At 37.9% G+C, this 19,101-nt stretch overlaps 2 protein-coding genes across 4 annotated transcripts in view; both read left to right on the top strand.

The window, feature by feature from the left end:
* The window catches only part of LOC127438478 (transportin-1-like), a 34,506-nt gene extending 30,128 nt beyond the window's left edge, over positions 1-4,378 (top strand). Inside the window, exon 24 of the mRNA XM_051694107.1 lies at positions 1,433-4,378. The gene's annotated coding sequence lies outside the window, so the exon portion shown is untranslated. The remainder of the gene's footprint in view (positions 1-1,432) is intronic.
* A 6,597-nt stretch (positions 4,379-10,975) lies between these two features.
* LOC127438464 (F-BAR domain only protein 2) overlaps positions 10,976-19,101 on the top strand; it is a 64,574-nt gene continuing 56,448 nt past the window's right edge. For all 3 annotated transcript variants that reach the window (XM_051694075.1, XM_051694093.1, XM_051694084.1), the window contains exon 1: positions 10,976-11,195. In XM_051694075.1, coding sequence (XP_051550035.1) covers positions 11,163-11,195 — 33 coding nt within the window. In that variant the 5' untranslated portion in view covers positions 10,976-11,162. The remainder of the gene's footprint in view (positions 11,196-19,101) is intronic.

Here is a 19,101-nt window from a genome sequence, read left to right on the forward strand (position 1 = left end):
TGAAAATGGATATCAGTACACCCCTACATTCTCTCAAATATTGGAGGGTGTGCAGTGAACATTTTACCCCTGAGGATTTCAGACCATCGAAAGAAACAAAGGGTCGATATCTGAATTCATCGGCTGTGCCTGTGCTGTTTTTCCAACGAACTCGGGTATGTGTGAAAACTTTGTCATTGTCACACCTCCCTCAGCGCTCCGCTCCTCATCACCCGATTTCTAATTCACCACACCTACACTCAATTCACTCGCTCATAACTGTCTACATAAATAACTCACCTACACGCCACTTCACTGTCAAGTCTCACACATAGGACACTTGGTTTCACTAACTACAACTTGTGTGGCTTTAATTCCTGACAGTCATATAGCCTATATATTTCTGCTAAAGAAAAAGCACAAGTAGATAATGCAATGGCATTGCTCCAAAATAAAGGATGGTTATTTACTGCAGTAATATTTTTTTATTATTATTTGGAAGTTATTTTTTTGTTATTTTATATTGTTTTGAAATTGTTTTGGACTGTTTTGGTTTGTGAACAGTGCTTGGTCTGTGGTCTGTGCAAGTTTCTCTTGTAAACAATGACGTGCTTCCTGCCTCCTCCTCCACGTGACCTTACCAACGAGCTTACATCATCCCTCTCATGAGGGCGCATCACAGAGATGTACGGAAGCGAACATTTGTAGTTAAAAAGTATATAAGTATTGTTTTGTCTCTAAAAATAATCAATCGTTTGGGTTCAGAAGAACTTTTTGTCAACTGGAGTTGTGTGGATTATTTTGATGCACCCTAAATATGCATTTTGGACCAACAAAAAAATGGAGTACATTCACTTACATTGTTTAAAGGAGGAGGCCTGAAATGAAATCCTAAAAATCTTAAATTCTGTTTTGATGAAGAAAGAAACTGCGATACATCTTGGATGGCCTGAGGGTGAGTAAATTATCAGCACATTTTTACTTTTGGGTGAACTATTCCTTTAACAAGTAACAAGGCTTGCAGGAAATCGGGGGATGTAAGAAATATGCATAAAGCTCTGCAGATTTTTGCAGAATTCAAATGGCCGTCATTCAATTCTACACATCCCCCAAACCCAATCGTGTTCTTCTATTAAATATTGTAATTCTATCATTCTTTCATCTATCAATAGGGCAGCTCACATTTTACCATATTTAAATACATTTAGCAGCACTCAGTTTTCCCTACGACCAGTGCAAATAATTGCAGATTCCAGCTGGAATAAATATCTACCAATAGCGAAATTGTAATAATGGATTTTTTTTAGCTCCTGTGTACATTCATCCACATTCTGTATAGTCTTACTGTATGTGTGAACTAATAGTGTTTGATCTGTATATTAACTAATAGTCTTGTTGCTGATGTGCCTGTAATTATTATGATTGTAATGACTTCAATTTCTTACTCTTACAGCTCATTCACTATGGGAGAGGATGGAAACCTCTAATACCCAGGGCATTTGTTGTCCTTTACCTGGGGGGAAGGTTGGTCTAGCAGGGGTGGGAACCATACGGCCCACTGGACCCCTCTAGACGGGGTGGGAGGGAGGTGTTAGCTGTGGTGCTAGTTGACGAAACCACGCCAAGCCAAACCAAAACAGGGAGGAAAGCTTTTTCATCATGTCATAACAATCAGCCATGAGGGTGAAAACAAAATACACTTAGCATTCATTCATCAGGGCACTTAATGTAACAGGACATCCAGGGGACAAAAGACAATGACACGAAGATATGTGTAAACTCTGTAATGTTGCACTCCTAGGTCTGACAAATGTGCCTGGAAATATTCTCTGAAAGCTTGAAAACAGAGTTTTCATTTATTTTCTGGATTGTAAAATAAAGAGGTTTTAGAGGGGTGGGGTGGAACTTAAATTTAAAATGGAAGCTAAGCATTAGTCCTACGCATGGGGTGATATAGGGTGTAGCTCGACTGCATGAACGTGCAGACTGTGATTTTTGTGCCAGATATGCACAACAGTAGACGGCAAATATTTAAAGACAATAAATGCTAAAAAAAAGTACCATATATTTTAGACGCTGTCTGAAAGGTAGCACAACTTCATAACATAACCGTAGAAATGTAAGCTGTAAGTCATCATATCACTGATAGCAAAACTGTTTTCATATTTGCAAATTTGTGGCAGTCAGTAAAGCAAAAAAAAAAAAAAATAAAACATTAGAAAAATCTGAATGACTGCATTTTTTATTTATATTATTATTATTTGTCTTCGTAATCAAGTTAGCATGCGTAAAGGAAGGTGGAATTCATTGTAGCACAGCGCAGTGAAGAGGTTCAGTCGCACTGTACAAGGCGTTTTGATATTCATGCACTATCTCCGTTTAGTGTGAGTGAATGATGAGTTTCACTGGGTTACTGTGTGGTTTGACATGGATCCAAACTAGCTAGTGAATCCTGAACACAAATTTTGTTAATTTTCATACATAATACATCATCGACTTCTTTTTGCTTAGTTTGCTCAGAGCATGATTTTGAAGATGCTTGTAATGTTGTTTTGACTGACTGGGTTAATCTGGATATTTAGTTGTTTGATTTGTGCATGTTGGTGGCCCAATGAGCAATCTATTTTTCTAGACCCTCATACAGACTAGTTTAAGTAGTAATGCAGTTTTCCACCCTTACACAATAGGTGACATTTCCATCCACATATTCGTTTTTGTGGCTAGTTTTATTTAGGGTATTTTTTTTATTTTTATTATTATTATTATTATTTTTACCTCCTGCATGACATTCAAAACGTTCCACATTGTGTTGTCAAATCCTGGACAGTCCAGTGCTTGTGGAGGCAGTATTTGTGTCCCTCATGTGCATAGTAGCAAGCCTTAAAAATGCCTGAATGTATCCCAGAGTGTGAAGATTTTAGAGGCTACTGTTTAGGTATTAAGAACTTTGTGGATCAAGTCACTGCCACTTCTTTCTCAGACTGAGGAGACATGTTCATACATACTGTATGTGAAACCTCAGAGGTCCTTATAGAAGTAAAAAATTGTATTTCAAGTATAAGCTAAGATCTGGATTCAAGCCTGCTCTCAGTATCTTGGGAAGCAGAGATTGTCAAATGTGAACTTTAATTTATATTCTTGTCGTACAGGTGAAGATCTGCACATTGTATTTGGTTTATACATGATTCAATTTTAAACTTTTACAAAGGATGTAGGCACAAAAGTGTTTTATTATTTTAGATCTGAACACCATGGGATACTGTCGGGTGTTTGTGAGTTTGTGTCAGTGTTGTGTTGGTGTATTTCTGTGAGGTGTTCCCCCAATCCAACCCCCCCCCCCCAATTCCAACTGTTTTATAAAGGAATAAATAAGAGAGGTCAGAGTAATTTCATGATTTTTCTGACATGTATGGAAAATGGTGATGTTGATGTTGGCAGAAATAATGAATGTGTTAAGTGTGTTGTCTTACACTTATTGCTGCTATGTGTTGTTATTTTTACTTGAATATTTTATGTTGTAGCGACCTCGGGAGGTATGTTTACTGTTGTTGTTTTTTTTACTGGTTTTATTTCTTTTGTGTATGCCTTTCCCCTGGTTCAGTCACAAATGTTTAATAATAATAATAATAGAGAAATTCACTGTAACCCATTCTGCTGCTGGTTAATATCCTTTCTAATGGTCATATTCTTGTCAGACTTGTCTCCTCATAAAGGAATATAAAGCATTTTTTTTTTATTATCTCCCCTAATTAATATATCAAATACAGTAAATACACTCAAATACAATAAATAGCTTACTTAAATTGTGTAGTAATGCGCAGATTCATGTGGGATTAAAATGAAAGGAACTGGCCCCTATGTATGTGAACAGTAGTTACTTAAATTTAAATGCAGTATTTACTGTAATGCCTTGAAGTTAGAATTGATTTTTTTTTTTGGGGGGGGGGTCAATATAGCCATGACTCTTTGCACAGTAATGAATATAATGGTTTTATTTTTATTTTTTTCTTGTTTACTTTTTGTGAAGTACAAAATGGAAAATGTAAATGTTGTTTCCCACCCCAGACTGCACCAACTGCTGTATAGTTCTGTGTGGCAATTTAAAAAAAAAAAAAAATAATGAAGTAAACCTTTGCTCAAATGTTCCTTTTTTTCTGATCCAAGAGCAATTTAATTTATAATGATTTAGAATTTTTATTTTATAAACTGAATTTCAAGAAAGACAAACATGTTGAAAGTAATCATTTTTAGGGGCCACCAAATATTTTGGATCATGCAAAGAATATATATTGTACTGTAGAAATTTTGTAATGATATTTGTATGACATTGTTATGGACGCAAGTTTGTTTCACTGCTTGGATCTGTACATTGATAAGAATAAACCCTTTTCAAAAATCATTGATTATTTGTCAAATGAATTTCAGAGAGACATTAAACATACAGTGCTGTGAAAAAGTATTTGTCCCCATCCTGATTTCTTCCATTTTTGTGTTTCTCATACTAAATTGTTTCAAAAATTCAAACAAAATCTAACATAAAGGCAATCTGAGTAAACACAAAATACAATTTTAAGTTATGTTATTTATTGAAGTAAAAAAGTTATCCATTACCAACTGGGCCTGTGTAAAAGTATTTGTCCTTAGATACTAAATCCCCAAATCTATGAAACTGCATTAATAATGGGGTTCAGCTGGACTAGAGACACCCAGGCCCGATTACTGCCAGCCCTGTTCAATCAATTTAACACCTAAATGAACTTTTTCAGCAGTTTGCTAAAAGGTCTCACCCACACTATGCCAAGGTTGATAGAATTTCCAGAAATTATAAGGAAAATGGTGATTGAAACACTTAATCATTCTTTATTATATATTTTTTCCCCCACATTTTAGAATAATAGTGAAGTCATCAAAACTATGGAATAACATAAATGGAACTATGGGAATTGTGTTGTGACAAAAAATCCAAAATAAGTCAAAACTGTTATATTTTAGCATCTTCAAAGTAGTCACCCTTTGCCTAGAATTTGCAGACATGTACTCTTGACATTTTCTCAACCAACTTCTTGAGGTATCACCCTGGGATGCTTTTTAAACGGTATTTTTTTTTGTTTGTTTTTTTTTTTTTTTTTGTAATTAACATTTTTTTTATTGATTCAAAGTAAAAACACAACAGAGAAAAACACAACATATACACACCGAATCAACATTTAACTTTTAACCCTCATTAACATCCCTCTCCAAACACCAACCCCACCCTACCCCAAAGAATACACCTGTGGTCACATAAAATAATACACACACAAACAATAAAAAAATAAATAAAATATGTAATAAACATGTATAATTAAACTAAACGTCTCCCTCCTCATCCCTTCCCCTAGAGTCCTCCAAAACTGCCAAATACCTACCCCACTTCCTGAAAAATAAGTCCTACAGCCCCAGCCTTCCATCTATCATCATCTCATAAGCCGCCACCCTTCCCATCTCCGCACACCACTCCGGAAATGGTGGCGCTCCCTCTGACTTCCATGCCCTTAAAATAATTTGTCTGCCAATCATCACGCCAGTCAGAATCCAATTTTTTATATATTTGTTCCCCGAATTTATAACTTCCCCATCGCCCAAAATGCAAAGTCTGGGGCAAAGTAAAATTTGAGTGCCCAGAATGTCACGCAAATAATTCTGAGTCTTTTACCAACAATCTTGGATCTTAATGCATCCCCAAAAAACATGGGTTGTGTCTCCAACTTCTGATTGGCATCGCCAGCAGGTGGGTGTGTCTTTAAGACCAAGCCTATATAATCTAGAGGGGGTCCAATAAAATCTTTATAAAATCTTAAATTGCATAAGGCAAACTCTTGCATCTCTAGATGCAGACTTGACATTTTTCAGAATCTTAGTCCACACTCCATCCTCCAATACCAAATTCAAATCTTTCTCCCATAATCTCTTAATAGAAGTTGAAGCTTCATACCCCATACTCTGAATTAACAGGGAGTAGTACACTGATGCCTCATGACCTTTTCCAAAAGCCGCAATCACCTCTCCCAAAGCATCTGCCTCCTTAGGGGGTGTGTGCTACTCCCAAAATTAGTACAAAGCAGGTGGCGCAATTGTAAATACCTATAAAACTGAGGTCTGGGGATCCTAAAATGTTGGACCAAGTTTTCAAACGATCTCAACACTCCACTTTCATATAGGTCACCGAGTGTAGCAACCCCTCTCACAATCCACTCTGGCCAGCAGAAAGGGGACTTGCCAATACATAATCTTGGGTTCTGCCATATGCTCGAGGCAACATTTAAATAAGTGTCCAATCTGGACACTTTAGTCCATACCGAGTGTAAATGCAAATAACAGGGTGTAACTTTTCAGATTAGTTTGATAGAGACACTTTGCAATGGCGAAATAGGGGCAAGAACTGCCTGTTCAATAACAAATCAGGGAGGGGCTCTCTCAGGTGGAAGTGACCAAATGTCTGAGACTGAACGAATAGTAATAAAACAAAATCTTGGGTAGGCCTAGCCCTCCTTTGTCAATCGGCCTATGTAACTTATTAAAATGCAATCTGGAAGTTTACCATTCCAAATGAAGGACTTCGCTATGCTATCAAATTGCTTGAAATAAGAGAGGGGGACATCTACAGGGAGAGATTGTAGCAGGTAGTTACATTTTGGAATACAATTCATTTTAATAACATTAACCTTCCCAATCATCGATAAATGTAATGTAGCCCACCTGCCCACATCGCTCGAAAATATTTTTATTAAAGGGTCAAAATTAACACTAACTAAATCAGACAAATTTGCTGGGAATAAAATCCCCAAATACTTAATGCCCTGTTTGGGCCATTGGATGGCGCCCTGTTTGGGCCATTGGATGGCACCCGGCTGGAAAGCCGTTACTGGACAGTACGCTGTCAGAGCCAAAGCTTCAGATTTAGACCAATTAACTTTGCATCCTGAGAACTTGGAAAAGGAATTAATAATTCTGTGGAGGCAAGGCATAGATCTAGTAGGTTCAGAGACAAATAATAAAATATCATCTGCGTAAAGCAGAAGCTTATGCGCCACACCTCCCGCCACCACCCATGGAAAATCATCCTCCCCCCTTATCGCAGCTGCTAATGGTTCCAGGGCAAGACAGAACAATAAAGGGGAAAGAGGGCAGCCCTGCTGAGTGCCCCTATCCAGAGTAAAATAATCTGAAATGAATCAATTTGTTTGTACCGCTGCTTCAGGGTGTCTATAAAGTAACTTAATCCAACCAATAAATGTACTTCCGAACCCATACATTTCCAAAATCTTAAAAAGATAATCCCATTCTACCATATCAAATGCCTTTTGGCGTCAAGTGAGATGGCAGCGACGGGAGATTGATAATTCGCTACTGACCACATGATATTGATGAGACGCCTGATGTTACCAGAAGAGCTACGGCCACGAATAAATCCCACCTGATCTATATGTATAAGAGATGTCATAACCTTACATATTCGGTTAGCCAAAATTTTTCTAGTTGGATCAGGGAGATTGGACAGTAACTTTTACACTCGCTTGGATCTTTGTCCTTTTTAAGAATCAGACTGATCTGGGCTTGTGTCATGGTTGGAGGAAGTTTTCCTTTCTTTAATGATTCAGTATAAACTTCTAACAAAAGTGGAGCCAGTTCTGTAGCATAGGATCTAAAAAATTCTGTGGCAAAACCATCTGTCCACGGAGACTTGCCAGTAGGTAGGGACTGAATTACCTCGTCAAGCACCTCCAAGGTTATCTCAGAATCAAGAGAGTTTGTTTTGCTCAATCGTCAGTTTAGAAAGATCTAATGGTTCCACAAAGTTTCTAATATATTCATCAAAGACGTGAAACCGTAAAGATCAAGATAAAACTCTTTAAAGGCATTATTAATATCAATGGCTGAGGTAAAAATTTCACCACCAGCAGATTTCACTGAGGGAATGATAGAAAGAGACTCTCTCTGCTATATATATCTAGCCAAAAGCTTCCCTGCTTTGTCACCCGACTGAAAGTATGACTGTCTTGCCCTGAATAACCAAAACTCCACTTTCCACGACAAAATAGTATTATGTCTATATTTCAATCGGGTCAATTCTCTGAGGCCATCAGCTGACATACGGCACTTCAGCTCTGCCTCTGCACTTTTAACATTCTCTTCCAACTCCACGAGTTCTCGTGCTTTGGATTTTTTGATGAATGAGGCATACTGTATGATCCGACCCCTAAGAACCACCTTAAGTGCCTCCCAAGCCACGCCCACAGAGGATACTGAGGACCAGTTGGTCTCCATATAAACACTGATTTCAGTCTTTAACATTTGTTGGAAATCAGGATTTTGCAAAAGGGACACATTAAGGTGCCAACTACAGGTGCATCTCAATAAATTAGAATGTTGTGGAAAAGTTCATTTATTTCAGTAATTCAACTCAAATTGTGAAACTCGTGTATTAAATAAATTCAATGCACACAGACTGTAGTATTTTAAGTCTTTGGTTCTTTTAATTGTGATGATTTTGGTTCACATTTAACAAAAACCCACCAATTCACTATCTCAAAAAATTAGAATATGGTGACATGCCAATCAGCTAATCAACTCAAAACACCTGCAAAGGTTTCCTGAGCCTTCAAAATGGTCTCTCAGTTTGGTTCACTAGGCTACACAATCATGGGGAAGACTGCTGATCTGACAGTTGTCCAGAAGACAATCATTGACACCCTTCACAAGGAGGGTAAGCCACAAACATTCATTGCCAAAGAAGCTGGCTGTTCACAGAGTGCTGTATCCAAGCATGTTAACAGAAAGTTGAGTGGAAGGAAAACGTGTGGAAGAAAAAGATGCACAACCAGCCGAGAGAACCGCAGCCTTATGAGGATTGTCAAGCAAAATCGATTCAAGAATTTGGGTGAACTTCACAAGGAATGGACTGAGGCTGGGGTCAAGGCATCAAGAGCCACCACACACAGACGTGTTAAGGAATTTGGCTACAGTTGTCGTATTCCTCTTGTTAAGCCACTCCTGAACCACAGACAACGTCAGAGGCATCTTACCTGGGCTAAGGAGAAGAAGAACTGGACTGTTGCCCAGTGGTCCAAAGTCCTCTTTTCAGATGAGAGCAACTTTTGTATTTCATTTGGAAACCAAGGTCCTAGAGTCTGGAGGAAGGGTGGAGAAGCTCATAGCCCAAGTTGCTTGAAGTCCAGTGTTAAGTTTCCACAGTCTGTGATGATTTGGGGTGCAATGTCATCTGCTGGTGTTGGTCCATTGTGTTTTTTGAAAACCAAAGTCACTGCACCCATTTACCAAGAAATTTTGGAGCACTTCATGCTTCCTTCTGCTGACCAGCTTTTTAAAGATGCTGATTTCATTTTCCAGCAGGATTTGGCACCAGCCCACACTGCCAAAAGCACCAAAAGTTGGTTAAATGACCATGGTGTTGGTGTGCTTGACTGGCCAGCAAACTCACCAGACCTGAACCCCATAGAGAATCTATGGGGTATTGTCAAGAGGAAAATGAGAAACAAGAGACCAAAAAATGCAGATGAGCTGAAGGCCACTGTCAAAGAAACCTGGGCTTCCATACCACCTCAGCAGTGCCACAAACTGATCACCTCCATGCCACGCCGAACTGAGGCAGTAATTAAAGCAAAAGGAGCCCCTACCAAGTATTGAGTACATATACAGTAAATGAACATACTTTCCAGAAGGCCAACAATTCACTAAAAATGTTTATTTTTTTTTATTGGTCTTATGATGTATTCTAATTTTTTGAGAGAGTGAATTGGTGGGTTTTTGTTAAATGTGAGCCAAAATCATCACAATTAAAAGAACCAAAGACTTAAACTACTTCAGTCTGTGTGCACTGAATTTATTTAATACACGAGTTTCACAATCTGAGTTGAATTACTGAAATAAATGAACTTTTCCATGACATTCTAATTCGAGATGCACCTGTGTGTGTATATATAGTTGAAAACTGTATTTTGTGTTTACTCAGGTTGCCTTTGTTATATCTCGTTTGAAGATCTAAAACAATTTAGTATGAAAAATAAACAAAAATGGAAGAAATCAGCAGGGCAGCACTGTAAAAGGTATATTGAATCGTTTGGAAATGCAGTGTTAAAATTAGACTGATGTGGCATCATTTATATGTAAATTTTGGCAAATGGCTATACTTTTTTTTTTTTTTTTTTACAGAGAGTAGATGCTGCAATTTAAAAATAGCTTTTTCTTGACTGCTTTTTAAAATGACCATTAATGCCAAGAGAGAAGATGCATACCTGTTTTAACATTTTTGTAATTTTACAGTTAATTTATTAATCTTAATTCTTTATTTAGGACTATTTGGCTTCAGAAAAATTATCATTAAGGCTGAGATAGATATGTACCTGCTTAAAAAATAATCTAAATTTAAAAGATTGGTACAAAGCACTATATAAGTGACTGATTACATCTTGGCCTTTCAGTAACACCTCTTATATAGCATTAACACATTTCGTAGTATAATCCCATATGACCATGAAATATGTGATAAACAGATTGCTCGTGTCTACTCAAAGGAAATATTTTTACAGGAATTTTACAGTGGAACATGAAAAGTCCTTATTCATGCTAGCGCCATCTTTGATTTTTAATGGGAATTACAACGAGGCTGTACTGTAGTTTGGAGTGTTTTTGGATCATTCCGCAGACAAAAAACATTGATAAAATATCTGTCCGAGAACTCCAGACAACATGAATTGTGGACAATCAGACATGATCTAGGAGCTTTACACAGATTTATACTGTTCGTGCCATTGAAGAGACTGCAAGTCTATCCCTCACAGCCTCGTTGTCATTCCCATTAAAAATCAAAGATGGCGCTACCGTGCATAAGGTCTACATCACTGTGGGTACTGTGACAATTCATGTAGCCACCACTAGTGTCGCTGTTTCTTCATAATAATTACCTCAATGAAATACTGAACAAGTGGAAGGGAAAAGCAAGTGAGGAGGTGGAGTCTGGTGTTCAGAGGGTGGAAATTGGAAAACCCAGCAGAAGAGGAGGAAAAAAGAGAAAAAAACACCAGACACAACAATATCGGGGGAGGACTGTGGATTAACTGCGCCAACTGAGGCAATCAAAATAAAAAATAAAAGAGCCGCTGTGAATAAGAGAGGATAGCAAGATGATAACGCCCTATTTCCTGGAAAATTTCTGGGTAGGTTGTTTTTGCTGTGTTCTAATTTGGGTTTGCAGTTAAAAGACAACTATTCCGCTGTACTCCTCTGTCATTCTTTAAATTGGTATGATATAGTTGATTTCTGGGGCTATTCTTCACGTTTTGATTCGCACTGGACGTTGTAGGGATCATACCGGTAAAACATGATAGAGGCAAGCACGGTAGAGCCTACTGGCCTGTTGCCCCCCTCGCTTTTCTCGGAGAATACCGTCCAGCTAGACCGGGGATTGGGCCTTATTACACCCCATCTAACACAGCCAGCCAACTAGATTCCACCTCTGTTCAATGTGATTGGCTGTCGGTCAACGTCTTGGAATGTTTATGATCCTATTCTGGAACACTATTGGACGTCACGGCTGTCAATCATAAAGCTTTCCTCCTCGAGTTCTTCCGTAGTGAAGTAGGAACCGGAGGCCAGAATTTCTATTAAAGTTTTTACTGTGTAGCGTGATACAGTTTGAAGCAGAGTATATAAGCGCTATGTCCCGTCCTTTATCTTTCTTAGTATACATTTTTGGAGGGTTTTAAGGAAGAAAAATGAAGCTTATAATTTTATTAAAACACTTAAGTTAATTGTTCTGTGAAAACTTGTGTATTATTTGAGCTGTATTAAGTTTAAATCGTTTTCTTACTGCCGCTGTTATGTTGTCATGACAACAGAGTTGTAAAACTGGATATAACTTTACACAGAAAAGGTTAGTAAGTGACTTTATCACACTAAAATCGTTTTAACACATATTATTTACGTCTTGTAGCTATACTTCTGAAACAGTGAGCATTTTTGGAATGGCCCCATTGACTTCTATTACAAGTGCCCCGCAGTAACCCAGATTTATTTTTTTATTTTTTTTATTTTTTTTTAAGAAAAGGAGAGACAAGTTAATATTATGCCACAAATGCTGTCAATTGATCTTAACATGTATTAAACCTGGAGTGTTCTTTTAAGTAGGATGAAGGGGTGTGCGTGTTTAGGTATGAGGATGCAAGATGTGTCTATTATCTCTTACATTCCACAAAAAATCTATTTGAGGTTCAGGAAGTGTGTCACTTTAAAAATAATAACTGGTTCCCCTGGACATTTTAAAGTTATTAATCATTCTTATGATAATCAAAGCTACTGGTTACACAAGTGAAAGAAGAGGACTACGTGTTAAGGAGTAAGCATGCTGGAAGAAATCTCTCAGACAACTGAAGTATATGATCATGGTTACTATTAAATCAGCAATTTGCAGACTGAAGTGTTGAGCCAAGAAGAAAATGAGGAACTGGAAGCTGTCACTGTCAATACAGTTGATGAAGAAAGATGTGGGGTTGCAAAGCTGTTGAGTCTTTTCTCAATCAAGTCTTTGTGTTGTGGGCTTAGTGGAACAGAGATGCTATGATCAGCTGTGTGCTTGTAATGCAAGGCACAGACATACACACATATACCCCTTCACACACAGAGCCACACTCCTTCACTATCTTCCTGATCTAGAACCAATGGAACACACACCGCTACTGAGCATAGAATGGATTCATCCATGTAAGCTCTGTGCCATTTAGCAATTTTACTTTAATTTTGACTTCTTTAGAAGTTGTGCATGTATTAGAGGAGCAAGGAAATAGTTCTAACAAGAATTGAGTTCCTTTTGCCAAAATTGGAAGCTAGCGTAGAGCAATATTTACATTTCTAAAAGCCCTGGCCATCAATCTAATTTTGAATGATGATGTAATTGCACCTGAGTGAGCCCTGGTGCCTAGAGAGAGACATCTCAGAGTCAGAACACTCAAAGATCTTTAAAGGAGTTGAAAGCTGAAATTATCGATCTTTAGAAATGAAATCAGGGAAGGGCAGTCTGTCAAAATACTTCAGATATTTATCTGCCATGACATCATCTCTTTAAATATATCTTCTCTGCCCTTCAGCGCATGGGAGCTGCAGATGTGAGGTTCAGAAGCACAACTTACCCTAAACCTCCCACAACAAAGTAATGCTTGAGGAAACCTCTTTGTTTTGTTCCCCACAGACAAAAACATGTAACCACGTATTTCCTGATGTGTGCCGTGTACCATTCTAGCAAGTTTCGCTGATGCCTCACATTCTCCTCTGGTGGTTTTGTTGGTGAATGTTAAGACTCGTTACAGTCGGAAGATACCTGCCTACGGAAATGTGTCCTGTTGAGTCATACTGCAGATATTTCCTTTGAGTTTCTGTCCAGTTCTTAATGAGATCTCATGAAAATGTATGATTATTTTAGTCATTCGTAAAGTCTCAAATGTTCTTGTTGTCAGCTGGTTACAGAGCAAAATACAAAGTCTCAATCACTCAGTAAGGCCTCTTTTAGCCCAGGTATGAGTCTTTCAGTTTCTCGAACAGTCTTTCCAAAAAGTATTTGGACATTTCTTATTAAATAGCCTAAATTTGATAAATGTTCCAATTACAATAGTGACTATTAAGACTAGCCTAATAAAAGTTATTACATGTAATTTGATGGTGAACAGATGTTCTCGTGATGTCAGGAGGCAGACATCTTTTTGTTTGAAAAGTGTTGTACGAGCAGCTACATCATTTGTGTTCAAATTATGGGATAGTATTTTATCTGTTAGGTAAGATGGGGCTTTAAGATGTAATATGATTCTGAAAATTACTACAGAGGTCATTTTGGATTAGGGATGTTAAGGATTAATCGAAAATCGATTAACCGTTGTTAATTATTTGATTGATTAAGCTTATCGATCGTCGATTAATTAATTTCAGGACAAATGCACAGTAATCATGACAGCAGACGTTGATAAGGTGGTGTATACAGTCACCTGCTGCTAGAGGGCTTGCGCTTTGCAAATCACAGAAAAAGCCACAGCCACACAGATTAGAGATGAAGCGGCTCAATGTAAAAAATGTTGGAGTGTTTCTCTATAAATGAACATTAATCTTTTCTGCACACATCATGATAATGTGTTAAAGTACAAAATGAAAACAAGCACTGTTGATCTCCTCATTTCATCCCAAACTACAATTACGTCAGCGATCGCCGGGAAAGCACGAAGGTGCATTTGGCTGACATCACACTATCACCAGAGAAGCAGGAGCCTATGTTATGTACTGTGTTTACGCAGCGTGTTATGATTTGACTTAATTTCCAATAAAAAAATAAGTCTAAAAATCCGAAATATCCCACGATCCACAACGTGAAGTTTTAATGAACTCAAATATGTATAAAAATTATATATATTTCCCATATATAATTTCCAAATTCGAACTAAATATAGCCTAAATGTATTTAAATACACTGAACTGAGAATATTTTAAGAGGAAAATGCCAGTTCTTGCATTTCTTAAGTGTTTTAATTTAAATGATATTTAAACAGTAGGCTACATGCACATATTATTTGGAGTCCTCCACGAGCGTTTTGTGATATTACCGTTAACGATTAATTGATCATTAATTTCCACGACGATCAATTATGAAAATGTCTGAAAATTGACATTCCCTATTTTGGATTGCTTATTATGTATAATTTATTATAAATACAGAATGCAAAATCAGTTGTGTCTTACTCAGGGGTGTTTATAGCTTGTATGGTGCCTTGGGCGAAACCCGCTTAAACACGCCCCCAAAGTTGTTGACCAGGGGGGTGATATCTATGGGGGTGCCTCGTGCTGCCCCTATGCCTAAATCCGCTACTGGTCTTACTACATGATTTATGTAGATAGGTGCGGTTTTATTAATGAATAAAGATCAAAATATTTTAAAAGCATTTATACAGTTATCTTTTTTATTAAAGCTGGTGCCTCAATGCATGTTGAAATATTCAGCCATTGGAAATCTTTTAATTTTAATGCATTTGCATGTGGTACATTTCCATTGATATACAAAGCTGTGCGTCTGTAGGACAGATGTCCTGAGCATGGAGGCAAATCACCATTCTAAAACAGGGGAAGTTCAGAAGGTCATGTGAGCAACTCCTAGCTGTGGTAAAAGGGATTCAGTCGAACTTTGACACATTTGATGTCTAAACGTTTTTGCTGTGCTCATTGTTGATTTACCAGAGAGAAGTTTGCTCTCATAATGGCAGTGTGATTTTCAGTTACTTTGGTTCTGTTGGCTTTTGTTGATGCATTATTTAATGGGTATTTGACTGAATACCAAGCAGTTACATCTGTGTCATTTTGTGGGACATGCCAAAACTAATCTAAAATGATATAATTTGTGTATAATTATGCATGCAGTTTTTATGAGCTCACTTATTCATTCTTTTTTTTTTTTTTTTTTTGCAAAAAAAAGCTACAAGTTGATTCAAAATATGAATTAAAAAAGAATAATTATTAATGTAATTTTATAATAATTAATTTTACACTTATACAGTGTTTTTCTGACACTTTACTCAAAGCGCTTTACATAGAGAACAGGGGCCTCTCCTCAACCACAATCAGTATACATGATCCACCCGGATGATGTGATGACATCACCACACACCAGCTATTGGTGGAGAGGAAAGAGTAGAGTGAAAGAACCAATTCATGAATGGAGTTTATTAGAAGGCCACGATTAATAAGGGCCAATGGGGGTTACACCCCTACTCTTTATGAGAAGTTCCTCTATTTAACGTCTCATCCAAAGGATGATGCCTTTTTACAGTATAGTGTCCCCATCACTATACTGAGGAGGCATTAGGACTCACACAACCCACAGGTGAGCACCTCCTGCTTGAAATACATGTAAATTTAAACATAAATATAATAACCTAAAAATCATGTTTTAAAAGACAATGGACGTGTATTTGTCAGCTATTTGATTTGCTGCAAAGTGATCTTAATAATCTTCCATGGACATCACAGGAAATTCTTTAATGTGCAGAATTAAATTTATTTTAATCCGAAAGGATATTTTATCAGACTTTTATATTTGTTATATTGTTATTTCCTGCCCAAAAAATTAATTATTTGTGGATGTTGTTTGTGTATATGGGATTCAGCTTCCGGTTTGAGCGAATGCTGGCATGTTTGACTGCTGCTGTTCTCCAGACTTTGTTTTTAGTGTGGATTTTAAGTATATGCCCTTTTATTGGGATGACTGCTCATGCATAATAAGCTTCGATTTGCTTATGGATTGTGGACTGTTCTGCTGTTTGGGTTTGCTGTTGGACTGAACTGTTCTTCCATCAGTGCAAAGCCTCTACCAACCCACATTGGAGCCCTCGCTGCCCTGTTGCACTGCACTGAGTCCGGTAATTGATTGAACATTCCCTCACCCATCGCAGGCTGTTTGGGGAGATCAGTTATGAGCAACCCTTGGCAGGTTGCTTGGCTGCGCTGGAGTGTGTGGACTAAAGTGATCTGAATTTCGGGCTTGGAAGAAGCCCAGTAATGATGGATCATTTTTAGTGGCTCGCTCTGGCCTTTTGTATTTATTTACACTTTGGACATTTTTTTCCAACATGGTTGTCAATTATTCATTCCTAGATTTACACCATCTGAATTCCTCATATCGTCTCTCCACTGGAATCTACATTCAGTGTGCTGTCTTGGGAATTATATGCCGACCATAGTATGTTCAGCGAGGTTCGCGTCATCAGTCACATTAGCAGGTGTTGGTTTTCCCCTCCGGGAGTTCCAACATACTGGCAATGTGGTCTTCTTTTTGCCGTCCCTCTGCCCGAGGTTGCACCCAAATGACATGTCAATCCTGATAATCTCCATTCGCTGAAGCATTTTATTCCTAGCTCTACCATGGACTCAGAGCCTACTGCCATCAAGATGGCCCTAGTAAATGCAAGATCGTTATCGAACAAATATTTTGATCTAAATTACGTTTTTATGTCACACTCTTTGGAATTTTTATTTGTGACAGAGGCTTGGCTCATTCCTGGTGACTTCAGCTCTCTTGGTGAACTTTCTCCCCCGGACTGTGCGTTCTTTAGCTCTCCAAGGACCTCTGGACATGGAGGTGGTGTTAACCACCTTTAACAAGGACTTTATCCATCAATTTTCTGATTTTCTGTGAACAGTCTTGAAATTACTGATGTTGGTATTTCTGATCATTTTTCAGTTGTATTTGACTCTGTCTGCTCGCGGCTTATCCATACAAGTTTGCAGTCTTTAAAGTTCTGTCGGGGCATTCATTCCTCTCCTGGTAGTCAATTTGCAAACTACTATCAGGCCCATTTGTCAGACTCTTTTCTCTCTGGTTTGGAAACTGAGGAGCTGGTTGAATTTTTTAACAAATCATGTTCTTCTGCTTTAGACCTTGTTGCTCCTGTTAAGCCCAGGAGAGCTAAGAGTAAGAGTCCCTCTCAGCCTTGGTTAACTGATACCACCCGCTCTCTCAGACAAGAGTGCAGAAAGGCAGAGCGTAAGTGGAAGAAAGATAAACTCCAGGTCTCGTATGAAATGTTAAGGGCTTGTTTAACTATCAAAAATCAGTCAAATTGGCCAAATCTACTTTCCTCTCTAAATTAATCAATGAAAATGGAAATAGACCTAAAGTGCTTTTTAAGACTATTGATACTGTGTTACACCCTGTCTCAGTTGTCTGTCAGGATGTGTCTTCTGAGACCTGTGAAAAGTTTCTCACATTTTTTACTCATAAAATCCAAGAAATTAAGGCCTCTATTCAGCCCTCGAAATTACACTCACGACTGGTATTAAAACCTCTCGGCTCTCTAACTTGCTTTCAACAAGTCTCTTCAGCACATCTTATCGACTTAGTGTCAAAGATGAAATGTTCAAGTTGTAAGACTAATGCTCTGCCTCCATGTCTATTTAAAGATGTTTTTGGTACGGTGAGTTCTGATGTGACCACAGTTATTAACAGCTCACTAACAAATGGGGTAGTCCCAGCTAGTTTTAAACATGCAATCGTACAGCCTCTGCTCAAAAAGTCACATCTTGATCATACTGTATATTCCAGCTACAGGCCAATCTCCAAGTTGATATTCATTTCAAATTTTTGGAGAAGTTTGTTTATTTTCAGGTATGTGCATATTTGAATTCTTTTCATATTTATGACAAGTACCAGTCTGGTTTTAGAACACTACATAGTACTGAATCTACTAATGACATTTTGCTCTCACTTGACTCAGAATCATATGCTGTTTTGGTTTTATTGGATCTGAGTGCAGCATCTGACAATATTGATCATAAAATACTTTTCAATCTTTAGAGTGTATGGTTGGTATTCAGAGTTTGGCCTTGCAGTGGTTTGGTATATAGGTCATTTTTCCTCGACTACCGCCCCTTTATCTTGCGGTGTGCCCCAGGGTTCTATACGGGGACCATTATTGTTCACTCTCTAAATGCTTCCCTTGCGGACCATTTTTCAGAAATTCAATATCTCCTATCATTGCTTTGCTGACGACTCTCAAATTTATTTACCCATTAAGCCTGATAGCACTTGCTCCATTGAATCGATTTTGATATGTTTTGAAGAAATTAAAGGCTGGATGGCAAATAATTTCTTGCAGTAAATGAAAGCCAAAACAAAGTGATGATTTTTGGCCCTACCGGGACTTCCTCTGCCATTGAAGCCCAGCTATACACACAAGCATGTCAAAAATCTTGGGGTCATTTTTGACACATCATTGCTGTTTGACAAACAAATTAGTGGTTAGACAAAAGGAAGTTTCTTCCATTTAAGGTCTACTGCTAAATTGAAACATTTTCTGTCCAGTAAAGACCTAGAAACTTTGATCCGTGCGCTTATTACTTCACGGCTGGAATATTGTAACTCTTTTTATGTTGGTTTGCCTCAGTCTGCTCTCTCTCGTTTGCAGATGGTCCAAAATACCGCAGCTAGATTTTTAACAGGGACAAAAAACGGGATCACATTACCCCTGTACTGGCTTCGCTTCATTGGCTTCCTGTCAGGTATAGAATTAACTTTAAAATTCTGATCTGTGTGTACAG

This window comes from Myxocyprinus asiaticus, chromosome 4 (assembly GCF_019703515.2).
Source record: "Myxocyprinus asiaticus isolate MX2 ecotype Aquarium Trade chromosome 4, UBuf_Myxa_2, whole genome shotgun sequence".
NCBI classification, from domain to species: Eukaryota; Metazoa; Chordata; class Actinopteri; order Cypriniformes; family Catostomidae; genus Myxocyprinus; species Myxocyprinus asiaticus.